General features: G+C 38.3%; 1 protein-coding gene and 1 long non-coding RNA gene across 5 annotated transcripts in view; one reads left to right on the top strand and one right to left on the bottom strand.

The window, feature by feature from the left end:
* ARHGAP15 (Rho GTPase activating protein 15) overlaps window positions 1-27,309 on the top strand; it is a 602,975-nt gene that overhangs the window by 369,085 nt on the left and 206,581 nt on the right. For all 4 annotated transcript variants that reach the window (XM_036912736.2, XM_036912735.2, XM_057505630.1 and 1 more), the window contains one exon: window positions 20,687-20,785. In XM_036912736.2, coding sequence (XP_036768631.2) covers window positions 20,687-20,785 — 99 coding nt within the window. The remainder of the gene's footprint in view (window positions 1-20,686; window positions 20,786-27,309) is intronic.
* On the bottom strand, window positions 82-26,831 carry LOC130684543 (uncharacterized). The gene is made up of 3 exons (XR_008998826.1): window positions 25,488-26,831; window positions 2,178-2,227; window positions 82-1,146 (listed from the first exon to the last, which is right to left on the bottom strand). It is a non-coding gene; the product is annotated as an uncharacterized LOC130684543 (long non-coding RNA).

Raw genomic sequence — 27,309 nt, 5'->3', positions numbered from 1 at the left:
TTTTATAATTCTACTGCTTACATAAAGTGCTGGCTGGTGATTTCATTTTGCAATTGGATGGATAGTTGAGGAAGAGGAAAACAGAATTTCATTGTGACCGGAAAACTGATCATTTGAACAAATGTATGAAGAAATGCTTTGTATGCAGTGAGATGAGTAGAATTTTCCATAGTGCTTGAGAAAGGAGGTCTCACTCATGGTAAGATTGGGATTCGAGAGTCCACATTATGTGTGCATTGAATGTGCCTCTAAAGATAGTGCATATCAGAGGTCTCATACTCAGCTTCTCCTCATCAGGGGCCACATCCAACAGATGTGTGGACTGCTCCAAGCACAGAAAATAGTAATATCAACGATTCATAGTGACATATCCTGAGATAAAGATACTGTTCTTTCATTACTTTTAACATCACTGCCAGTTTGGCCTGCAAATCTTTACCCTCAAACTCATGTCTATTAAAAATCAACAGTATTCTACAAATTCCCAAGATAGATAAAAAGTAATAATAATAACTATATCATTTTGTTTGGGGGGAGGCAGCAAATTTTGTTCAATAGATTTTTTAAAAATCTCTTTCTTTTGACTTGTTACCCTACCTGGTTACTGACATTGAAATTTAATCAACCTCTATAAAATGTAGTCATCAGAAAGATGATTCCATGTTGCAAAAGTGCTAAATAGGATTTTCTATGTTTCTCTGTGGGAAGGAGGCAAGCGGCCCTATCAGAATCTGGATGTTCATAATTAGTGCTCTGTCAATGTTAGTCAGATTGAAATATGGAGAAGTGTAATGTTCAACTTTTCTTTGAATTTGGCTATATTGCTCTAAGTATGTTTTATCAAAGGATGTTCTGGGGCAATAGATATGAAAACAAAAACTTTATGTAGCATTGTTCTTTCTTAGATACTTCGCTTTAATATGGCCTTTCTTTTTGAAGATAAAATAAAAATACATGGGAGAGTTCTGGAATAGGCAGCTCTATGTCATAAATACCCTGCACTCCCTCTCACCCAGGACCCCAGCCCCCAAAATTTGGAAACAATTTGATTGAAGTGATGACTGCCTTGATCTGGTTTGAACATGCCTCCTTCTTCATTGTCTTCTTCTCTCTGTGGGTGGCAACAGCCCCATCACGGGGTCATTCCTGGGAGGGAAAGAGGTATTTCAAGCAGCCATATTTTCCAAACCCAAAACTGAGACACATGGCCTGACAATGACATAATATATGTGAAGTAGGGACTGCATGCAAAGATCCAGAACATATGGTTGAAAGCATTTTCTTATAAAAAGCAACGATTAAAACACTTTCTAGATCCTTATTCACAAAACATCCCTCCATTCCTTTCATTCTTACTGAAATATAAATTCAATCCCCACAAATTGGAAGACTGACCGGTTTTCCCTCCAACACATTGCCATACCAGCACAGGAAGTTGACTGGAAAGTTAAGTGCACAACCATGAAGGAAGCAGTGTAAACCAGACTGCCAAACATGTTATGACTGTGTCGCTCTTCTCAAAAATGCTGGTTGGTTTTTCATACTGGAGTATTGACTAACTGTCTGTGTTTGATGTATGGTTTACCAGCCTGATGTCGACTTATGGTTAGAGCTTAACTTGTTAGTTCTGCTCTTGCAGCCAATTCAGAATAACTACAGATGCCTCAAGATATTAAAATTGACTGCTCAAATGGACTCAGTGTGGGAGTTTCATTGGCTTTAAATTGATAACAGCTGAAAGAGTGAGTGATTAAAGTGAACATGGGCATAGGACAAAGCTCTTGCATAGGAACTCTTTGTGAACAGACTCCTTGGGTGTGGGACTTTTCTTCTTTTTATGTCATGGTTATTTCTAAGCCATCTTGGGTTAAATAGTAAAATTGCACAGGAATATTCAGGAGCCCATGGAAGAAATAGTTCCTGAGAACTGAGATAAATTTTGATGAAGTGGATTCCTGTTCTGTGGGGAATCTTTAAAGTTAAGTAGCATTCCATAAGGTGGTAATTGTTGTCTATTTCCTAGGCATTTGAGTTAAATAAGCTGTATAAGGAGCAGAAACTGCCATAATAGAAGGGCGGGAGCATTGTGTACATCTCTTTCCGCCATTCATAAAACTGAAGCTGCAACATGCCTTATCACAGCTGAGTCTAACAACACCTTTCCCTTGCTCTCTCACCTGGTGACAGTCACTGGTTTCATTATTAGAAAAGATGATCCGAACACTTTCTTCTTATGCAGGAGCAAAAAAAGAGCACAGAAAAGAAATTTAAAAACTTTTCTCCCCCTCCTCAAATCACCAACACTTACATAAAACAGGTTTTATCAAAATGTACTTTCACGATTGAAGAGTAGCTTAGGGAAAAAGCCCAGTAAGGGGAGGAATTCAGAGAATTTGAAAGAAGTTTATAAGAAAGAAATATCTATCAATCCATGCCTTTTTCAGCTCAAACATTTCCAAGACTTCAGTTCTCTTACTGTCCAATACTGACACCTAAGTCCAGTGCACTTTTCAATTATTTCTAGTATTTTACCTTTAACATTCCATGAAAAAAAATATTGGAAGCACTTTATGTAGTTAACTGATACAGAACATAGATCTTTAATAATAAAATTAAGTCAGGGTTTGTTGAAGAAATATAAAGCTAAATATTATGTACCCATTTCACATACATTTTGAAAAGAAAACTAAAACATTGTGCCTAGCTAGCATATCTCAAATATTTATCAAATACCTAGTGTTAGTTACAATTAGTGGAATAAGAGATTCAGATATATTTGACAATAACTTTAGTGGATACTGGTACTCTTGTTCTGACATATACATAAGATAATCAAAATATGAAGGCCAATTTTGTAAGAAAATGTTATATACTTATTGCTCAAATGTTGCCCCAGATTATAACCTGTATACCTGGACTAAATCTTAAAATTACCAATCTTGATGCCTCTCTAGGATGCATGAGCCATTGAAACATACTTTGTGTTGTGATGGATAACTTGTGCAGTTAGCCATCAAAAAGGCTGCTATGAGGACTGACATTCTCATAAGGTCTAATTCCCTTAGAAATATAAGAGCAAAACAGAGAAGTTTTCATTCTCTTTCAACAGTTGTTGAACTCCAGATTTTTAATGATTTTCGTATCCACCCATATTAAATAGGAGAGAGGTTTTAGAGGAGATGTCATCCAAGTTAAACAGAAGTGAGGGTCATTAACTTGAATATATAACTCCTAACTTGTCCCTTTGAACTTGGAACTCAGATTCATAGGAGGAAAAGAAAAGACGGAGGCGGAAGAGGACTGGCCTTGGTTAACCTTATGATGAAGGAATATGTCATGCAACTAAAGGCTGAGAAATAAGAAAGCAGATGGTCTGAAAATAATATCTTGAGGATATCTTAATATCTTGAGATTCCAAATAATCTAAATTTCATAAGAGCCATTACTCCCCCAGACTCCCTCATCATTTGTACCACCTCATGCATTCATTCTCCGGACAGTAAAATACTGTGTTTACATCTTTTGTGTCTCCATATTTCACATGCACTGGGGCCTTGAGCATGTTATGATTTTTCCATTTAAAAAAAAATTTATGAGCATAGGAGAAGAGTAATATTATGTAAAGAATTTAACAGGACCTCACTTAATGATTTGGAGAAACAATTAACATGTCAAAAGAGGAAGTGAGAGCCCATTTTGGTTATATAATTATTAGCTGAAAAAGTCAAACATTTTAGGAGGGTATAAAAATAAGGTTAGGCCCTCTCTTCATCAAAAAGATTTTCCAGTGGTGTCAGATATCTCAAATTCTCTAGCACAACTTCCTTTATTCATGTACATACTTGCATGCCAACCCTTTAATCAGAAAGATCACATTTTACAGTATGAATGAATAATCCTGAAAATAAGTAATATTGGTTAGAAATACAGTTAAGTCACACACGAGGACAGACAATCCTATCAGTGTGAGAAATAATGTGTAACTCGAGATACAACAATAGTATGGAGAAAGTATACCAAGGGTGGCTGTGCAGTATGGGAATTTAATATTCCAAATGTGACTGTACAGAGCTGCACACCAGGGCACTACATTAGTAGATTCCCTGTCTCATGCCATTGCTTGGAGGCTAGAATGGAAAGCAGAAGCCCTGGCTGGGTTGCTGTGCCCTCACACTGATGAACAGGAGATGGACAGTGGGGAAAGCAGGGACCACAACCTTGGTCCAGGACCAGAAGGTGGAGGAGAAGCAGCCCCTCTGGAGAAAGTTGGGGAGGTGGGACATCATATCTGAGGAATTCTGGAGATGGTAGTAAATACTTTTGGATGAATTTTTAATGGAGGAACTTCCCTGTGATAACCCGAAGTCATCTGTTCTTACAATCAGTTATGATAGCATGAACACCACCAAATGCTCAGAGGAAGCTTCTGTCTTCCAGATGCAATTCCCTAAGTCACGAGTCTGAGAAGCTGCTGTGGATGTATGTTGAGCTTCAGTTTCACACACTGAGCTGGATCTGAGATCTTCTGAGAGCAGTCTGTACTAATCAGTCCTCTGCTTGGGAAGGGTGCCAGCCCGTTGCCCCCATTATCACCAGCCTAGAATCCTAGACTCCAAGAATATCTAACAAGAAAGGCAGCTTATTGTTATAAAAAGATACTTAAACAAAAAACCATACTTAGCTTTATATGATGTTTAAGTATATAAAGAACACTTGAAATAATTAAATATATGAAAGACTATTTTCTTCATTGGGTCTGGTTGCATATGGTATAAAGTAATAAGGATTGTGACACACTGTCCCTATGCTATTTGAAAGAGTTGTATGCATTCACTTTTACTCAGGAGAACAGTGTATTGTAGTCATTAAGCCATAAGATCACTCAGTTTTGAAATAGATTTAAGTTTAGTCTTGGCTGCACTACTCACTTGCTTTGAGAATTTCGGCAAGGTAATGAAATTCTGTGTTTTAACACTTTCCAGATAATACCTCTTTGGACTGTTGATACTATACCAAAAACAATTAGCATAGCAAATAGTAACAGTTCTTATGTTCTGCCCCTCATTCTACTCTTCCTATTGCATGGTGTACTGCAGGTGCTTCTTCTGAATGCAGAGTAGGGCTTCTGAAAATTGCAGAACAGATATATTATGATGAGATTTTTATGGCATTGTATTAACAATGCCAGCATTGTGAGCATTGTGTGCTTATAGTTTTGCATGCACTATCCAAAAACAGGGCTGAAGAACTGTGCTTGCATTTCTTTATGCCTTGAATGGTATTCACATTGCCTACTCACATATATTCTTTAGATCACTATGTTCAAAGAGGATACAGAGCTTCATAAAGCAGAGTACCCCCAAGAAATGAGTAAGGGAGATAAATGTACCACAAGTATGGCATAATATATCGAATGTCAGATGCTTCAAGGGGCATTCAGTCACAGATCTGGGGAAATTACAAGTGGGAAAAAGTATGGGAAAGATTAATGGTTCCTGTATTCTATGGTCTTTATGCTAAGCCTTGACTTAGAGCATTTGGGGATGTGGAGAACTGGGTAAGATATTCAAGGTGCACAATTGTGGGGAAGCATTGGGAATGGTGGCTTGGAGAAAATGGAGAGGATGTGATGAAAAGAGGTGTTGGTGGCAGGTGTTTTGCATAATGCCAGGCTAAGGAGTATGTTCTTTTTGTATAGACAATTTTATTACTCACTTAGTACCCATTATTTATTTATATTTTTTTGAACATTTATTGAGGGTCTACTGTGTGGCAAGTAATGAGCTGGATACTGGGGCCAAAAAGATGCATCAGATGTACTTCCTTCCTTCAAAATTAGATACTTTAGCACTGCTTAGAAAGAAATGTTCTGTACCAAAAAGATAATTTCTATACCCTGCAAACTTGTCTCTGTTTTAGAAAAACAATGGAAATATGTATTAGAAATCTATACTATGGAATTAATGCTTTTTATCTAACTTTACTTAATTCCTATATAGCCTCAATAGGCCATGCCCCAGCAGCCTGTGAAAATGAATGAAGTAATACTGACATTAAGATACAAATATCACAAGTTATGATTCAAACCTAGAAAATCATAACAAGTCAGCCTTTCTCTGTCTGCAGGGTCTCCCTAGCTGTTTCTGGGAGCACCTGGAATGTATTGTCTATGATGAGGACTGCCTTTCTCATGTTCTCTATAAATACTTATACTTTGATACCCTATTGCCAACATACTGCCCAAGGGACCTTACCATGTCCATGCAGCCAGCTTCTTCCAAGAGAGGACTGCTTCACTGTCAAGGAGCTGTACAAGAGCTTCGAAACCCACAAAACCTTCCAGGTACCAAAGAGTGCTCCAAACCCTCTGGTACCCACATCTCCAGATCCACTCTCCATCCAGAGCAAATAGGAATACTACACTTCTCCCCAGTCACATGCATTTTGCACCTATTTTTTTAAGACCTGAAGCAACAGTTATTGGGCTTTGGAATCTCACAAAGTGAGAAGATCGTTTCTTTCCATTTATGTCAGAGGCCCTTTCCTCAACAGAAGTCAGATGTACTGCCTGGGACTTAGCTAAGATAGTGTGGGATTTTGCCATCTCTTAGAATTCCCATTAGCCTTCACAAGATCAAAAGTCCTCCTAGGTCACTGTCTTTTCACCAACTAATATCAATGCTTGTGATTAGACATCTGGATAATAAACACCATTTTGCCAGTTCAGTAGACAGACCCAACTGAGATATTCCATTCCAGCTTTATGTAGCCCCATTTCCTCAGATGGGAGGTCCTTTTAGCTGGAAAAGAAATATAAGTAGGGTATGCACTAAACCCAGAAGATGTGTAATATACAAAGTGCATCTTATATAGTGAGGTATCTATTCAATCCTCTGGGCAGCTTTGGATCTAGATAAGGTGTTTTAGAGGTGTTATTGTATAATCACTCTCTACAGTGAGGACTGAAAAAGAGAAACACACACACTGTACTTGACTGGAAGTCCAAAGACTCAAAATGTTTTTGAAAATGTGTGCATCATGGTCTACTAATTTGGGCTCAAAACTCCTCTCCAATTACATTCCTGGAAATGTTTTTCAATTTCTTTGCATAGTATAACCAGCAGACCACATTGTTCAGAGTGGCACAAAGGGAATGGGCAGGGCTTACACCACACCTCCACAGAGTTGGCCAACACGTCCACAGACCACTTGATTACCCTGCTCTTAATATGGTTTATTATAAAATCCTTTACCTGCCTCAAAGCACTTTTCATCAAAGCTGCTTTTAAGCTGAAGCTGAGGACCAAAGAATGCCTTTAACAGAAGCCTGAAATAGCTTTTAACCCGAGGCTGGGAAGAGAAAGTGCTTTTAACCTAAAGTGCTTTCCTCTTAGGTACTTCTGCATGTACCTAGCACTCAGCATTAGTGGCTATGCGAACACCCTTATGACCCAAATGAAAGAGACTCCATTATAGATATTCAAACCCGTTATATTAATGTATTACAAGTAATATTTGAAATCATTAAGCAGTTTTACTCCAACTAAATTTGAATCTTTTCTTATTGAGCTATGCATTCATGCAAATAAATTGAAGTCTTACCACCTGGGATTCCTACAAATCTATGCTGATATTAGGGAAAGTACAGTGTTCTTTCCTAAGTTTTACTTAAATTCAGAGTGAGTCAGTTTCCACACCTTCTCCACCCTAAAAGAATCTTTCAACTTTTATCAATCACTAAATGACATTTCCAACTTTAGTCTGTATTCATTGAGCTAAAAAGGTAAATTAAATCATCTAGAATTAATTCCATTATCTGAATAAATTTTATGTATCAAGTTTTCTCCTTACATTTGTCACTTAAAGTTATAAAAGTACTGATTTCACAGGGCAGACAGTCCCTGTTTTACAGTGGTTCAGCTTAAGATTGCTTTGACTTCATGATGTTGAGAAAGCCATACACATTCAGTAGAAACAAAAGTTCACACTTGGAATTTGGATCATTCTCTGACTAGTGACATGCAGTGTAAAACTCCATTCTGATGCAGGGCAGTGCACTGAGCTGCGGCTCCTGGTCAGCTACACAATCACAAGGGTACACAACTGATGGGCTGATAACCACACTGTCCCCATACAATCATTCTGTTTTTCATAGGTTTTGTGTTGGATGACTTTGCCCAGCTGTAGGCTAATGTAAGTGTTCTGATCACTCTATGCAAGGCGAGGCTAAACTATGATGTTTGGTAGGTTAGGCGTATTAAATGCATTTTCACCTTATGATATTTTCACCTTAAATGAATTTATTAGGACATAACGCCCTCAGAAGTGAAACGTGTGTAGTTTTTAAACCCCAGTGAAATTCCTACTAAGTAAGTAGGAAACCCAACTGATAAGTTTTAACTTCAGAGTAGTTACAGTAAGTGATGTGATTGAAAATTGAAGGCTGTGGACAGTTTTCTATTTGAGACTATAAAGTGTACACAAATATGGGGTAAAGATAGGCAAATGCAAAACAGAAAATAAGGTCAGCTCAACATATAAGGAATCAGTCTTTGCTAAACAGAAGCTGGCCATGTCAGTCATCCAAAATGCCCTAAAGAACACTAAATCAGAAATCTGTAGATAGAAATCTCTCTCATGTCAATGGGTACCCCTTTGCGGGACCCTGCTCCTCCCGTAAGCCTCACAATGTTGGGCTATGCCTATGTTAAGTCCTTGGACTTCTTTTTTCATTCTCCTTCTCTGACTACTGGCATTACAGAGATATTCCAGTGCTGAAATATTCTAATTCTGTGGCTTCAAAGTCCATCTATAGGCTTTCCAAACTTCAAACTTCAAACTCCAGACCCTCAGAACTCCAGACTTGCATATTCAAGTGTCTATGGGACATCTCCTTGCATGTGTGGTAGATGTCTCACATTTATCTAGAGCAACCTTTGATTCCCGAGCTCCAACCTGTTCTTTAATCAGGAAATGTCACTGCCATTTGCCAGCTGGAGTCACCCTCCATTCTGCTGTCTCTTCTACTCTCATTAGCAAATCCCACCTTAAAAATATATTCTAAGTTCAACCACTTTTAGTCACTTTCATTGTTACCACCCTTATCTAAGGGCCATCATATCTCCCTCAATAATTTATCAGCCCCTTTACTGGCCTCTCTGCTTATTTTCTTGATCCTTTTAAACTTAGTCTCCACACAGCAACTAGAAGGATTATTTAAAACTATAAATCACATTATGTCACTCCCCTGCTCAATAACCTCCAATTGTGTAGACTAAAAATCATACTTAAAATAAGATCTAATATCCTTCCTGTGACCCGGGTGGTCCTACCTCCTTTGGCGCCTATGGTACCTTTTCAGTTTCATCCTCAACCGTGCTTCCTGTTGGCTACTTCACTCCAGCCACACAGGTCTTCTCGCTGCTCCTCTAGCATACCTTGCTCACCTCCACAGCCTTATGCACTTGCTGCTCCTCTGATCGAAGGCTCTCCCTATGTATTAGCATGGCGCAGACCCTCGTTTCCTTTAGTCTCTGATCAATGCCATCGTCTCAGAGATGCCTTCCGACAATACCTCCCACTAGCTCTCTGTCTCCCTGATGTGCTTATTTCCTCATAGCACCCATCACCATCTGACATTATACTATATATCAATACATTTATGTGTTTGTTACCTGTTTACATATAGGCTGTATGAAGGCAGACAGTGTTCTCTTCAGAAGTTCACCCTGGCAGGCATTAAAAAATACTCAGGGTAGACAGACTGAACAGATATCCACAAAAATGCATGAAATATTCACTTGGTCAAACTGTACTGTATTGTTGTGATTCAGAGCACACACACATGTGGGGAGTGTGTATGTGATATGTGTATCTGTGTGTTGTGCTGATTTAGCGGGGAAGAAGAAGTATAAGACAAAGCTCTTCCTAGAGTAGAAAAATACTGAAAAATGTCATGCTCACTGTTCCATTTGGGTAAATAAACTTTTCATTTAGAATATAAATTTCTTCCTGGCTAGTGGGCTCACCAAAATACCCACCACATTAATTGGACCAAAACTGAATTGAGCTCTATTTCCATGAGAGTTTAGGAGCTTAAAAGAAGGGACCAAAGGGTACTTATTTGGGGTTGAGGGTGAAGTTGTGAAAGGTAGAGACTGCTGGAAGCCTGAAAAGGGAAGAAGGAGAAAAAAAAATGGACATCGCTGGGGGAAGAACACTGCCATTCTGTCTGGATGTTTTCTGAAAGCCATCTTTGAGGTGCTCTTATCAAAAGATGCTGTCCAACTTGGATTGAAAGCTGCAGACCACAGCCCACCCTTATGTGGGAAGATCTCCATAAAGTCTAGGCAAATAGATCTCCAGAGGAATCTCCATAGCGTCATAGGCAAATCTTCTCCAGGCCAGTCTTTCCAGAGTTATCATTATCCACCAGGGACTTAAAATCTGTGAGGTTAGATGAGCTACAAAACAAATTAATAAACATGTGGGGAAAAACTATACACAGAAGTGCATATATTTAGAACTCCTATTTATTTAGATTCCAAAGTACTTAAAAGTTAAAATAATTAAGCTTTCCCTGTGCTTGCCTCTTATGAGAAAAAAAAAATCAGAAGTAAACAAGGCAATGAGAAAGGTTTACTTCTAGTGTATTATGAGAGATTCAGCAGAGAAGTAGCCCAAGTTTTTATATTTATGTACCAAAAAGCAATAGCTGGTATTTTTGATCAAAGCCCTGAGGCATTGTAAGATAATGCAGTACCTTCTGAAACACTTCAGGTAGATTCATTTCAGTAGTGTTACAGCATTAGGCGTGGTTTTCTGCATCTTAGTTTAAAGACATAAGCCATCCATAACCTATACTACTTACTTAAATCATCCACTTCTCCAAAAATACTCAGTAAAGCTGTGGGAAAGTTATATGGTGGGGGCTCACTTGATGAGTATTTTAAAGGAGAAGAAGAGAAGGTGATGAGGATAGAGTGGAGAAAATATAAAAGATAAAAGTAGTAGAAATAGGATTCCTTGATAAGCAATCTGAAAGTTTTGGTCTGGGAACCTACTCTCAAAAGGAAAACTAAATATCACTGACAGTTTAAAATCAAAGGAAGAATTCAGTTAAATTACTGAAATGATCCTCACATTATTTTTGCCATCCAGAATCCACTGCCCTTCTCTTATAGCAACCTATTGGGAACTGATCTGACCATGTGTGTGACATTCTGGAGTGAGGAAAATTCCAAGTGAATGCTACCTACAATGGAAGCTCCCAGGGTTATATTTTTTCTTGTCCCAGACCATTTTTTTAACATAATCTCAACCACCTGGTCATCTACTGGGGCATCAAATCTTGAGCAATTGAGGAAGCGTCAACTACTGGTGTCAAATGCTGGTGGGGGCAAGGAGACTGCAATGAAAATAGCATCCTGTCCCAGCTCACAGAGTTCAAGACAGTTGCTAGATATCCTGTTTCTTATTTCATGGATCTCCTGTGCACCTTGGACTTTAAACATCTCTAAGAAAGGTCCCCCAGCCTCCAGTTATTTTTTTTTTAGAGTAATTAATGCATTACTTTGAGTTCCCTGTAAATTTTTTGTGTTCCCTCCAACTCCTATCCCTCAATATCCTTTGAATAAATCCTTTGGCTTTTTTGCATCCAAAAGCTTTAATGAACATACCTCATGACAAAAATAATTGTTTGATTTATGGGTGTGTGTTTGTGTGTTGGGGGGGTGGCTAAGCAGTTCTGTTTTTTTGTTATTGTTTTCTGTTCCCCTCTGTTTTCCTCATGTACATGTAGCTATAGGTGCTTTGTTTCTCCTTTTTAAAATTTACTAGACTAGCTGCAATGGCCCTTTCTCCTGAAAGCAGAATAATCATTTTGAAAAGCATGTGGAGACTGTCTCCCTGGGTAAATGATGATAACACCGTCACATTATTTGAACATTTAACTGCCTCTATTGAGTAGTTTTCCTCATAGTTTTGATTCATTTGGAATCTAGCTGACAAAGATCCCATTACTGGGTGTTCTTTCCATAATTTGTCAAAAAATATATAGCAGAGATGAGAAAGAATGAAGCTAATTTGTAATCTGGGAGACTTAACCTGGTTATGCTGATGAACTAACTAAATCGGTCAAAAGTTTGAGAGCTTAAAGATTAAAAACCACCATTTCCTAGTTAAACTCTAATTCATTATGTAAACAACATGATTTATAAGTGCAGTCATGTGGAAGGTCTATTTGTTTTTCTCACCAAAAGATGCTTTCAAAGAAAAATTGCTGAAAATGGATTTTCTCCAACCAATGTGTTGCCTGCCACCCCACTATAAGCGCTGAAGCAGTAGAAAGAAGATACAATGCTTATGTTAGCCAAGGCCATAGGCATTTGCAGAGCATTCCAAAAATATTGGCACCCCATCAAGAGGTGTTTTCTAAATACAAAAAGTTGTTAAGAGAGGAAGAAAGGATTACCAGTGAGTCCGCAGATGGGGATACAGGGAGGGAGTCGGAAGCTCAGGGTTCTGGACTGCTCCCTTTTCTGGAATACCATGAGGAAAGGAAAAGCAGAAATAATAATCCTTAATGTTGTGCCAGGATAACAGGAATGGAAGTTTAGGGGGCAAAAGCTGGTTCATTAGCACTTGCCAAGAAAATAATACATTCTCTCTCCCTCCCTCTTTCTTACACTATTTTAAGACAGCTGTTTCTCTGATTCAAGCACATTCTTGTAACTTAATGGTCCTCCTTGGTGGACTGTATCAAACTCTGGACTCTATCAGATTTACAGATGGATGGCAATCCTACCACAGCCCTTAAATTTGACATTGACATGTTAGCTAAAGCTCTTATGATTTACTTTCTTTGGATAGTACATTGTACTTTGCTAAATCATTTCATGTGCGTCATCATTTCCTTTAAGTTACACAATCCATCATCTTATGTTGAAAGCTAATATTGTAGTCAAGATTCTTTCAGTTGTAATTGATGGAAACCTGTCCAAACTACAAAAGTGAGGATGGAATTTACTGAAACTACTTACCTGAAAAGTCCAAGGGACATGGATAGCTTCAGGCATGACTGGATCTAGGCACACAAAAATACTTTATCTAGGCACACTACCAAATCTTTATCTCCTTGATCACCCAGGAATGTTTTTCCATCTATTGGCTTAATTCTCCAGTATGTCTCTCCTGGAGGTGGCAACACAAATTCCCAAAGCTCAGACTCTCACCTTATAGTTTGCCAACTCCTGTAGCAGTAAGGCCCCTCTTTCCCAATAGCAGTAGGAGACAAAGCCTCAGGATTTACTTGACCAGGTCAACTTGGGCCAAGTGTTAAGTCTGAACCAAGTGCTATGGCCAGGGTGATGAAATGCATGTTCATCCCTGGATCTGGAGGCAGTGGGGTCAGCAGTACTCAAAACAAATGGCAGCAAGATGAGAAAGGCGTCATCCCCAAAGGAGAACAGGGTGCTCTTACCAGAGGATAGGGGAATAGTGACGGCATCAGCAAAGCCAGTAGACATCCACCTTACTCCTCCTCACCAGTGTCGTCTATGACCCGGAATCTCGCCGAGCTGTTCTGTCAAATCTTGCCCTGTCTACTGTGATGTAAGCTCTCTCTTGAAACCTCTGATCAAGGCTGTGTTCATATTTTAGTCAGGTTTATTTGGTTGCAGTAACAGAAGTTCACTCAAAAGTGTTCAATTGAAATGGGAATTACTGTCACAACCCTGAGGAACTCACATCCCCCATGGCAAGAACATATGGTCTCTGGGTTAGGTAGCAAAAAGTCAGAAGCTGGGCATGTCTGCTTCATTCGCCTCTCTCTGAAAATTAATTCCTGTGCCCACTTACGCATTGCACACGACCATCTCCCCACATGGCTGCCCCCAAACCACAGTGTCTGAGTCTAGGCAGCCTTACTATTCAAATCCCTGGAGCTAATTACCTCAGTCTGTAGTACCCAGTTCTAAAATTTTTGGAGGGAGGATTTCATTGGCCCAACTTGGGCTGTATGAAAATATCGTTGATTCAATCAGCTTCCCTGAGGGGCTAAGTTCTTCTACTCTAGAGCCATACCTTCTTGGGTAAGTATAGTCAGTTTAAAGAGAGGCTAAGCTAATAAGACAATTTTTGGCTTTGTGGTAACCAGTGATAGCAAACATCTCCCCGCTCTCTAATGAAATTCCGTCTATCCGGGCTCCTTTATCACACAGCTCTGTTGGCAGTCTGGAGGGGACAGTGTTTCCAGGAGAGACTGCCTGCACTTGCCGGGACCGCCCAGTAAGTGGCAGTAATGCACCTCCCCCACCTCTGGAATTGTAAGGACCTAAAATAGCCGGCAGTGCACCTCACCCCCTCCAGAGCATCAGGGCAATCAAAACTACTGGCAGTTGAAATTCTCTATCTACCCCACCTCAAACTCCCTCCCCAAGTCCTGTCTTCCCTTATAATTAATTCCCAGCACTAAACTTCTTAAAACAGGAGTCCATTTGCTGTCTCTACTGCTTTATCTCTTCAAACCTTAAGCCACAAACATCCACTTTTCAATTTTATTCTTCTACTGATACCATTTTCCTTGTGGTCACCAATAGCCTCTGAACTGCCAAAATCCAGTGAGAACTTTTCTACTTTATTTCCCAGCACCATTCTGCTCTGTCTGAAATGCTTATCCTAACTTCTAAATATCAGCCTCTCTTCTTCACCAGACCCTCAGGTTTCTCCATCCTTTAACCAAACGAGGAACGTAGAAGCTCTCTTTGCTTGGTGGATGGGCTTACCTTTCACATCCAGTTAACAAATCCTACTGAATCACCCCTTTTCTTCATTGCTTTAGTTCAGGTTCTTATCTCCCTCCCGCCCCCCACGCCCAGAGCCTGGTACTTTGTACCTATGGACAAACGACTCAATATCTTTGTGCCTCAGTTTCCTCTTCATAAAATCAGGAGGAACAGTATCTATTATCAAAGGGTTGAAGACTAGTGTAAAGACTGAACAACTTATAATATATAAAGTACTTTGAACTTTCCTGGCTTAGTGTAAGTATACAATAAATATTCACAATTATTATCACACACCCATGCAATAGCACTAATCACATGATGTTGTAACTGTGAGAGTTATTTTTACCCCCTAGATTATAGAAGATCATACTTCATGAATCATTTTGCATTTTCAGGCTAGAGCACACTGTCTGGCTTATAGTGGGCATGTAATAGTTAGTGAATGACTGAATCACTCTTTTTAGTCTTTACAATGCCCAACATGTGGTAGGCGCTCACAAAATATTCGCTGAACTGAATTGACAGCATTGAGTTGATGTGGAGAGAACACAGAATAAGAAGTGCCATAATATTAGGTAAAGGATAATGAGTTTAAATTTTAAGGTGAGAACAATTTCCTTTAAGACTCCTCCTCAGGGTTGAATCTAAACTGATGCATAATTTGATATTCTTAGCAAATTTAGGACTTTTTTTCTTGACTTATTTGCTCCCCGGTTTTGGTTTCCAAGTCCTATCAACTCCTTTGTTTTCATACTCATAACACAGCTTAGATCAACCAAAAGCCTGGACTCTTGTTATCATCTTTTTTAGTAAGCTATTGCTGCATAACAAATGCAAAATTTCAGTGGCAGACAGCAAGAAGCATTTATTTCTCACATGTCTGTTGGTCAGGTAGTCTAGGAAAGCCTTGACTGGATAGCTCTGCTTTAAGCTCAGGTCTGATTGGACTTAACTCCTCACTGAGTGTCAGCCTCAGTTCTGTGCTGTATGTATTTATTCTGGAACCCAGATTAGAAGGGAAACACCTACCCAGGGAAGCTCTTGTTTGAGCAGTAGCAGAAAAGCAAGCAAGCAAGTAGAAATCTGTAATGTGTCTTGAGCTCTCAGTCTGGAACTGACACATTGTCATTTCTGCTCACACTACATTGTCCAAAGCAAGCAATATGACCAAGCCCAACATCAACGAAATAGGGAAAAAAAGATGTTGCTCACTCTAGGAAGTTTTACCACACAGTTATATGACAAAGGAGGTGAGCACACAAGTCTAATTTAGAGAAGATGAGAAGAATTGTGAACAATAAATTTACCACACTTTTATCCCAATTCTGCCATTCGTAACGTCTTTTATAGGTGTGTTTTTCACTACACAGTAGTAGAACAACTTTTGGGTTTCCAGACCCAGTTCCAGTGAGGGTGTGTGTGTGTGGCTGGGAGGGGAGAGGGTGGAAGGGGGTGTCTTTTCATGCACAACACCAAGCAATTCTTGAACACCAGCAGGGTGTCTGAGAACTCAATTCCAATGCTACCTGCCCGGAGATAGCCCCGGATTTCCCAGGTTAAATGCTCTGTCCTACAAGATTGTGTTTTGCCCCCTCTTCCAGATGCCAGTCACAGACCCCAGGCAGTCACCTGTGCTTCTGACTGACCAACTAACCAGCAATAGAGGGGAGGTTCCCATGACCTCCACCTTAAGTTTGATGAATTTGCTGGAGCAGCTCACAGAACTCAGGAAAACACTTAAGTTTACCAGTGTAATAAAGGACACCATAAAGGATATGATTTAATAGCCAGATGAAGATGTACATAGGGTAAGGTTCCCAACAGAGGAGCTTCCATCCTCATGGAGCTTGGGGCTGGCTATAGAAGCTCTCTCTGACAGAGAAGCAGGATGCAAGAGAGAGAGATGTTTCTTTCATGGATTTTTAAGTGAGGGTTTGATAGTCATGATTAACTAGATCATTGGCCATTGGCTGATTCAACCTCCAGCCCCCACACTTGGGTGAGGTCCAAAAGTCTCTTATTAACATGGAAAGACACCCATTTCACCTTTAAGGCTCTGAAGTGTTTTCAGGAACTGTGGATGAAAACCAAATATACCTGGGAAATATACATTTGGTCATCTAAATGACCAAATATGTATTTCTTATAACTCATTATATCATGCTAGGCAATCACATTACCTGTTAACTAATTTCCTTTTGCCCAGTCTTCTCCATGATATGTGCCTCTATTTGGTTATGAACCTTTTGGTTTTAGGGATAAAGTGCCCGATTAAAAATGATTTATATTATTTTATATAACAAGAAGTCTAGAGCAAATGTTTTAGGACTGGTTTAGAAGTTCAGCAATGTCATTGATGTCTCAGGGTTTTTTGTAACAATCATGTGAGCTTTTGTTTGCAAATTTGTTGCCTCATGGTGACAAGATTACTGCAGTAACTCAGAGAATCACATTTATTGCACAGTGATGTTCAAAGCAGGAAGAAAGAAAAAAGTAGTACCTTCATCCATCCCTCTTCTTTCATCATGTAAAAACAATCTTCCCTTGTATCTTCCCCTTACATTTCATTGACTGGAATTACCTAATCACCCAATGCTTCAAGGAAGAGAGAAGCCAAAGAACATTTCCAGGTTTTGTCTTATGAATGGAGTCTAAAATCAATAAAGAACTGGGGATGGGAATAGTGGTGGTATAAGACATCAGTGGTATCTACACTCTCTCAAATAATTTAACCTTCTGACTTATTATTTAAGATGCTTGATAACACAAACGTCATCTCCTTTTAAAGAGTAATACATCAAAATTTCTCTAAATAAGCAAGCGTGAAGGTTTCCCTCTGTGTACACCATTCTTCCTACCACTGATGTGTTTGTTACTTCTCCTCCATCTCCCCCAAATGCCTTTTTGTTCCCTCTTACCTCTCCAATGTAAGCCTCCCTTATCCTTGAGGATGCAGTTCTTCTCTGAAAAGTCTTCCATGGGTGCTCAAGGCTGGTCTATGCCCCTCCTTCCATTGCACCTGTGCTTCCCCAGTTACAGCATTTTTCACAATGAAGTGTTCTTATGTGTTTACTTATATACTATCCACTAGACAAGAAAATTTAGAACATAGGGAATGAGTCTTGTTTATTATATTACCAATGCCTTTCCTGGCTCCTGACACAGAGCAGGCACTCAGGATTTTCTATTGCAAATAACTGAATAAATGAAAGAGTAAATGTCCCAGAAGGTCACCATCTCTATCTTCCTGTATCAAACTATCAAAGGAAAAAAAAACAGTCTCCAGATTTTAATATCCACTTCATTCAGGAATCTATTTTTGTAGAATGATCCCCATCTGACTAACTCCTCTCTTTCTCTCTCACACACATACACGCACCCACATCTGCACTAAATGACACAAAAATACCTATGCTGTAGGACATTATTTTTAGCAATGAGTACTTTTTATGACACCTGTTGCATTCTATTTGAATATTTCTTTTAGCCCTTAAAAGATCATAAACTTTTTGATTTCCATTTTACAACCTAATATGCCTACCTCATTGCTCTAAATAGAGATCATAAATATTTGTGAAATTGATTTGAATTGTGATTTCCATTAAAGGTTTTATATTCTATAGCAATTATTCCCAGCTACAATCCCTAGTCAATTTAAATTATTTGATCTGAAGTTCTGGGTTACCTTTCTTGAGTAACATTTTGTGTCATTTTTTTCTTGTGGTGGTGGAACACTGTTTTTGAATTAATCTTTGTTACTTGATCAAGTGTTCAAAACAGATAGCCCAGATTATTTCCCACTTCTTTACTCTAGGTTGATCTTTTTGAACTTACCTTCTTTCTGTCTCTTTGATGAAAATGTACATTCCCATATTGAAGTACATTATTATTAGTGGTTTAGCATACTTGCTTCCCTCTCTGCTTTGTTGTCCCCAATTCAAGCCATCCCTTTTGCTAAGAGATGGATGAAAATCATGACTTCTTTGAAGTCTTACCACGCTCTCTTTTGACTACCTTTTTGTAATAAACATCAGATAACATTCTGTTATGCTGCATTTTAATTTTCTCCCCACCGTGGCTACAGATGTTCTTTTTGAAATGTATTGAGGACCTCCATGGATGACTAAAACAATGTCTTGCCGTCGATCATTCAACAAATGTTTATTGAACTTTTAGTATATGCCAAACATTGCCCACTTACTGGGGAAACAGTAATAAAGCAAATTAGTATATTTACTGTCTTGGGTTTTACATTCTAAGGAAGGGAAGCAACTAGCCAGCAAATACATCCACCTAATATGTCAGGTAAAGTTAAATGCTCTAAGAAAAGTAAGGCAAGAAAACCACACGGAGTGTTCCTGTTGGCCGTAGTGCCATTTTTTTTTAAAGTGGGTAGGGAAGGCTGCAGAAGAAGCTGACATTTGATCAGCCACCTAGAACAATAACACCCCAGGCCCAGAAAATAATAAGTGCAAAGTCCCTGAGGCAGAAGTGTGCTTGGCATGGACAAGAATCAGCAATGCGGACAGAGTGGCTGAAGACAAGTGGTGCGGGGGAGGAGAAAGAGGAAGTAAATGAAATCTATTAGCTGGTAGAAGGTTGGATCATGTAATGCCTGGAAGCCTTGATAGACAATTGCATTTCTTTCTGAGCAAGATGGATGCCCTTGGATCTACTAAATATTTCTTTCATTATCAGTAATAAACATCTATGCTGTTTAAAAACGTTTTGAAAATGGATGGAGGTGACAGTTACACAACAGTGGCATGTACTTAATGTCACTGGACTGCACACACAAAATGGCTAAAATAGAAAATTTTATGTTATGTATATTTTACCACAATAAAAATTTAAATTGAAGGGTGAATCCTGTAGACTAGAATCTAGAATCTGTGCTAAGCACTAGTGACTGTAAGAACACACAGAGGATGCAGGCGCTCAGAATCTGCTTTGAGTAAATACATCACATATATTATAAATGTAAATACACAATGCAAGGTAGTATAAATCACATTCCAAATGAGAAGGCTAGGCTAGGATTTCATAGAGTGGGTTCTCGGAAACATTAGTCTGGAGAGCTGCCCTTTGATACAAAAGGATCTTACTCAAGTAAGTATGGGAACTGGCGCCTCCTCCAGCACTTATGAAGATTCCCAGTGCATGTTTGCATATCACAGGCTCTACAAATAAATACACATGAAAGCAACCCAATGTTGCTAAACCATTTTGATCACAGGCCCTTTTTTCCAAATCACCTGTTAACATTCTGAGGAATCGATATTCCAAAGAATCTGTGTTGAAGGCAACAGAAAGTTGAGATAGAAGGAAAGAGTTTTTAGAGAAAGTGTTATCTGAACTGAGCTGTAAAGGAAAGGGGATACTCAGATTAGACAAAAGGAAGGACATTCACACAGGGTAAATATTAAGAAATTCACTTCAAAGTAAATCTGGAAGTTGCCTCTTCAAATATCATTGAGCCACAGAATGAATCTTCTAAATATACTGATAAAATCCTAATGTTGATGATCATCGATAAACCTCTTCTAAAACACCCAAGATACCAATTCACTAAGATTCATTATTTTGTAGTTTTCTTAATTCCCCATCATTATTTTATAAACAACAAAGTTGAGCCCAGAAAGACTATAACTTACTCAGTCATTCCTTCCCTAATCGATGGCAGAGTGTTAGTTTTCCTTCTCTGGGGCCAGAGTCCTTTCCCATAAAGGAAGGAGTTATGATACTTGTATCTGCAACAGACCCTTTGGAAATAAAGCAAAAAATTGATTCCTATGCAAGATGCAGATTTCAGCATGCAGTGGATATGGAAGCAGAATGAAATTAAAGAACAACAACGCAAGCTTGGATTTTAATGAAGCTCATCTTTGTTTCTTTTGCAGATCAAATTTTTGGCTCTCATCTGCACACAGTGTGTGAACGTGAACATTCCACAGTTCCACGGTTTGTAAAGCAGTGCATTGAAGCTGTCGAAAAAAGAGGTGGGTAACTGAATATGCAGCAGTTTCCCCCATTAGCACACCTCTAAACAACCAATGCTCAAGTTAACAGCGCCACTTGGTTGTCTGGGAAGCCATGCAGTTAACTTGACTTTTGTTAATTGATGAAGAGGATCAAGTTTCTTATTTAACTTCGGTTTGTTTTTACAATAGGGACATCAGTAATTCCCACTAATGTTCTCACTTTTTTTTTTTAATATTTTGTCTCTCTGACATGTTGATTCAATTGCAAACTTCTTGTTTTCAAGCCAGTGATAAAACATTCATAAAATATCAGCACTTGCAGTGTTAGAACCCTCCTAACATTCGTGCTGGTAAACGTCGTGCCAGAACAATTTTTGGTAAGCCCCCAACATTACCCAAGGGAAGCAAATAGCACTCCTGTTGCAAACAGCGATATTCCATCTTCTACGTGCTTCTGTTCAATATAGAATATGGCTAGCTGGTCTCCTGGAACAATTAGCATATGCACCTCCAGTGTTAAGATGACCTTTGATCCTTATATTTCAACATTTTGTTTTTCATCCGAAATGATTTCATCTTACCAAGGAGAACAAAACAAAACCCAATTGAAGCAGCATTTCTATGCTAGTCTATCTATCTGTGAGGTGTTTTTCCTTCAGACATAACTTCATTCATTCAAGGTCATTTTCCCTGGAAGATACATACGGTAGATGCAGAATCTCAAAAAAATGTATTGTATAAAAATGTGAAGCTTCATCACCATCTGTTACAAGTTTACAACTTATTCCCAGGATCTAGGGGGATATATATCATGTAAAAGATAGAGATGTTTTCAGAAAAAAGAATTGGTGAATCTATTCCCATTTTCAGCTCCCAGTTTCTTAAAACAATAGAACCAAGAGGAAAAAAATCTTTACCAAGTTATCTGCTAGAAAAAAAGCCATTTTAATTCTCTCAGTGTTACCTGGCTTTATTATAGAAGCATAATAAAAATGGTTTGCAATTTCCAACTCCTGGAAATTCATACTTTAATTATACCGTAAGGACAGCCTTGGGATCCTATTATTCCCCTATCAGTAGGGAATGAGAGAATAACAAGAAGAGGACGAGTGGGTAAGGAAAGTAGATAAAGAGAGTGGCTTTGGGGGAAAGCATATCAACACATCAGAGGGAAGAGCTGAGAGTTCTGAGAGAGTAGAAAACAGTAAAAGCAGAATGAACACGAGCAGAGGTATCTGTGAGGAATGGAGTCAATTGGAGTTTAGAGAGAAATGAGATTTTAGTGCATGTTGCAGTCTCATTTAATTTTCCAAGTACATATTTTAGGAATAAATATTATTTAATAAGTACTTAAAGCCAAAATGGATTGCTGAGAATGTTATAATGTTATTATTGCCAATAGCTAAATTATTATCATTTTCAGGAAATCTTCATTCACTTGTAAATACTCAGTACTGATGGAATGAGCACTATTATATTAGAGCAAAAATCCAAATAGGACTTTAGGGGTTGCTGTACATAATAAAATGTGTACACATATAAAGAAGGGCTCTGTACCTCTCCACTTATGTACATACCCCAGGCAAAATGAAAACTGAGCTAGATACAGCCTTAAGGGGTGCAGATACCATAATATTGTTGAGTATAAAATGTCTATAAATAGAAACTGTGCCTTTTGTTCATGGCATTTTGTTGGCGATTTTTAATAAAATAAGGCCATGTTTTTGCTGACAGGAGCAATCATATCTGGCATTATATTTCATTGTCCCAATGTTTACTCTTAAAATGAATTTGTAGATCCAGCACTAACCAGGCACTAATCACACATATGATTATTAAAATAATTCCTAAGCATTTTAATGAAACTCAAAGACTTTACAATTCCACAAAGCAACTGATAATTCAAAGCACTTTGGCAGTGTCAGCTCAAAGGAACTCTCTGGAAATGTTCAATAAAAACTCAGAGGCAGAAGATAAACCTCTCACATCATTGCAAGATTTACAAGTGTGTACTTTTGATTATATTTTTCTATGATCATTTTCTTGGATTAATATTCTTACATTTATACCCCAATTCTATTTACTCAAAATGTTGTTTTTGCTAAATTCTGGCAGAAAGCATCTTAGGACAGAAATAATTTATGTGAGTCTAAGTCCAATGTTTATGCAGGCTTCTGATGACATTTTGTGCTGGGTTGGTATTAGAAAGTAGCATATAAGGATGCCAAGTCTAGCAGCATGGCTGGGACTCAGCATATCTAGAGCCCTCCTTCTAATGGCCAGATCTTCTTCCAGCCAAGATACTCAACTGCAGAGTCATGGGAAATGCTTATGGACCAGTTATGGGAAAAGCACATTTAATGAAAACTGTGTGTTTACTTTCACAGTCTTAGAGAAATGGCCTCAAAACTCTCTATAGCAGCCCATCGGTTGATAGAAAAAAGATTTGTTTCCTTCCTCCCTTTTTTTCTTGAGGTTATTTCCCCCACCTCGAAAAAAAATAATCTGTAAATTGTAGCCATATTTTTTAAATGCTCTTACATGCCTGATTTTAAATGAAACAATATCAGGAAGGCAGATCTCACCGCTCATTCATTCATTCACTCATTCAGTTATTTGTCTCGCTTGCTTGCACTTAGCCCAACCAAATTGTTCATGCCTCTTTTGTTTCTCTAGGGAAATTCTACCCAGTGCTTGGCACAAGATGCACTCTTTATTCATCCTGGTAAAGTGGCATTAGGTACATTTTAAATTTTGCATCTCCTAGACATGCCTAGAAGAAAATCTATTAGTGAGCCGAATGTAAGCCAATTTAGCGAATAACTTGTTTAGTGTATCTCCTTATCTTGATTTGGTTTCCTTTATGCCTTTAAACCACCAGGGCATTCTCCTCCTCACCAACTATTATAACTATATTAAAGTCATTTCTGTGGTTTCTGACATTGTCTGCTTGGCCTAGAAAATATACACAAAACTTGGAGGGCAAACATTAAAGGAGGGTGTTAGTCTTTAAAGCTCTTCCAAGTGGTTCCTTCTCCCTTGTGTGGCCTTCTCAGTTGCAGCCCATGTATATGACAAAACATAAGTAGCCAAAGAAAAACGCAATTTCTGATTCTTTTTCCAAAGCAGTTTCTGCAAAAATATTGAATCATTGTTCCACTAATTCTCCGTATATATGGTAAACTGCCCCAAAGCCTGAGATCACCTGACACTTTTCTGTGAGGTCTGGGGGAATAAACATACAGAGGAGGCATTGTGACATATGGTGGTCTGGGAATCTAAACAGTGAGAAGTCCATTTTTCACTGCTTGATAGGGTACATTGTGTAGTTTACTATGACCTCAAAAGTGTACAGAAATTGCTTATTTAAAAATAGGGTCACCTATATCTCTTAGAAACTAGGACCTGGAGATATGAACTAAACAAAGTACAGTGTATAGTTTAAACTAGTGTAATTAATATTAAGACCTTAACCCATAGCTCTTTATATGTAAAGCATGTTGCTGACTGACTCCTTTATGTGAAGGCCCATTATTTAGAAAGAGCTGTACACAGTATGTGACACATTATAGCCATCAATAAATACTAGTTGGAAAGAGTAACAGACACGGAGGGGTTGCTGCATTTGAGCAACAAGTAGCCATTTAGTGCCTACCTATGTGTCATTCTCCATGGTACCAACGGAAAATAGAGAGAAGATACATATTATACAAAAAGACAAGTGATTCAGAAACTGTGATAAGTGCTATAAAGAAAAAGAACAGATACTAAAAGAGAAAAGAACCACTACAATGCTCTTTTTTTTTTTTAAAGCTGTGTAAGTGTGTTTGCTTCAAAGTGATATAAAGGGGAGTTAGGGAAATGGGGAGATGTTGATCAAAGGGCACAAAATGCAGTTTTATAGGGTGCAGAAATCTAAGTCTCTAATATGCAGGCACAATGTCTGTAGTTAATGATATTGGACTGAATACTGGAAATATGCTCACACAGGAGATTTCAGGTGCTCTCACCCCACGCAAAAAATGCTATAGCTGTGTGAGGAGATGCTATGTTAGTTAGCTTGACTGTAGTAATCATATCAGATCATCAAGCTGTACTATTAAATATATGCAATTTTTATTCTAAAATACATATTTTAAAGTGACATAATACACCCTAAATAATAAACATGTACTTGTCTGGTTTTAGCTTTCCGGTAAGAGCAGCAGAATTTTAATTTCACTCTATTTCCCAGGTTATTTTCTTGACAAGGCAATGTAAGGAGTCACTCAATGTGAGATACCCAAAAGGATGTTCCTTACACAGTAAACCAGTCCTTTTCTTACCCAATCATACCAATCTTTGCTAAAGACAGCTTTTACGTATGAATGTCATAAACTAAATAAATGAGCATATTCCTATCCTAAGTGTATTTTTGTGCATACATTATATTTTTGTTTGTAAAGGGATAGGAATGTTTCAGAACAAAAAGAAAACACCATCACAGTTTCACTTAGACTGGCATTCATCCTTTAGGAAATAGTTTAAGAACTCATTTTTCTTTCATGAGCCCCAGTTCTGCTCAATATGCCCCCAAACAACATGAAAATGACACCTGAAGGTCTGTTGCCAACAGTGTGAATGAACTTAACATTACTGTACTGTACACTTAAAAATGTCTGAGATGGTAAATTTTATATTACGTGGGTTTTTTAGAACTCTAATTAAAAATAAATGATACCGTGTCTCCCAAATTTGATGCCTCCAGCTATAAGCTGCTTTGCAGAAAGCTTCAGCAGATGCTCATCAACAAGTTTGTCCTCTTTCTTTTTTCTGGAACACAAAATTCTATGACAAGAATGATACACAAAGTTACATATTTGACTTGGTGCCTAAAAGCCACCCTGGGGATCCATAACCTTGCTTAAAGATTTAAGAAAGACCTTTAGTCTACTTCTGAGAAGGTCCTTAGCCTCGAAAACTTTATCTCTCAACTTGACTTCTTAGCAGCTGTTATATTTTTTTGCTGTCGTTTGTTTGACAGGATCCAGTTATAGGTTCCGATGTCTGTTTAAAGAAACAGGGAGGCTGTTGGCTTTAAACTTCCCTCATTGCTTGTGTGATCAGCATTTTCCCAGGCTTTTCTACATAGTTTGCCAAGCAAAGGGACTGACCTTTTGTAGCAAACACTTTTTCATTTCAAAATGCTCACTTTGATTTTTGTCCCATTTTATGCTCATTCCAAACTGTTTACAGCCCACTAAAAATGACTGTGAATTATATGTTTGTGTAATGGATTCCTTTTGTGGTCACAGTGGAATGTTTACTTTGAACAATTAGTTATCTTTGGGTAGATTATGGTAACTTGGAAAAAGAATGGCTAAAATTATTATTATACCTTAACTGTTTCTTTTTGATAATTCCTCTGTTATTATATGAAGTTTGAGAGAATGTCACACTAACAAGCCCGTGACACTATAACCATAATGTATTTCTCTAATTGTGTTAATACTTGTTAATAAAGTAGGCATAGTTATACACCTACTCAGGAATATACTCATCTGACATAAAAATACAGAACCTAGAATATACATAAATACACGAATATGTACTGTATATGGGTTACATTTGTCTATTAGGTAAGGAATGCACATCATGTAATATTATATAAACAACAGGCATGATTATACTATAGCTATTATTCTAAGACATACAAACAGTATACTCATTAATATAATTTTCCTGATACTCAATTCAGTGTACCAGTCTACCTCGTGAGATCCTACCAAGTGTTCACTTGCAAAAATAAAACTTCAGTTAGCCTTCTCCCGTTGCCTAAGAATCAAGCCCCTGAAGTGCAGATCGTATTACCTTCACTAAACAAACTCGGCTCCCAGTTCTGCTAATTTTGTGCTGTTCATTCTTTCCCACTTTGGGATAATCTATTATAGTTGGATCCAGGCACGCACTAAAGGCTGATACTTTCATAAAGAATGTGCAATTTGTACTGTTTAGTTTGTGACGAGATTCTTGAAAACTTTTACGATTCTAGCTTGTTCCAGAGAGACTTCTGCTTGCTAGTTTTATAAGCAGTGAGTGGGGTGGGGGGGGGAAAGTAACAAAAACAAAACAAATTGATAAAAATTACATGGTCAAAAAAAATATATTCAAGAGTTCAAGATAAGTGCTTTTTCTTTTTCCCCCGAGAATATTTGTGGACTGAACAAAAATGTTTTAGAGGGCAACCTATGTGTTGCTTTTTTTTTTTTATGCCTGAAGTTAGGCATCCGCATGCATTTACAATAAAGATGATCCTCAAAGAAGCACCATGATAATTGGCAGTGAATTGTCCTTAGTTTTTACTTATGAGTTCAAATTAAATCCAGCTTAGTGTTTTGTGTTTTGCTTTGTTTTGTTTTAATGCAACCCAACGATGGCCACCTTCCTGACAGCAATAGCGTTGTGCTAGATCCAAGTTGGAATTCGCTCTTTGGGGTAGTCATGCTGGGGCCTGTGTGTCTGTAAGAAAGCCGCATTCAGGGCTAGAGGGGAAGACAAAAATC

This window comes from Manis pentadactyla, chromosome 8 (genome assembly GCF_030020395.1).
Source record: "Manis pentadactyla isolate mManPen7 chromosome 8, mManPen7.hap1, whole genome shotgun sequence".
Taxonomy (NCBI): domain Eukaryota; kingdom Metazoa; phylum Chordata; class Mammalia; order Pholidota; family Manidae; genus Manis; species Manis pentadactyla.
This window is presented reverse-complemented; position numbering and strand designations above follow the sequence as displayed.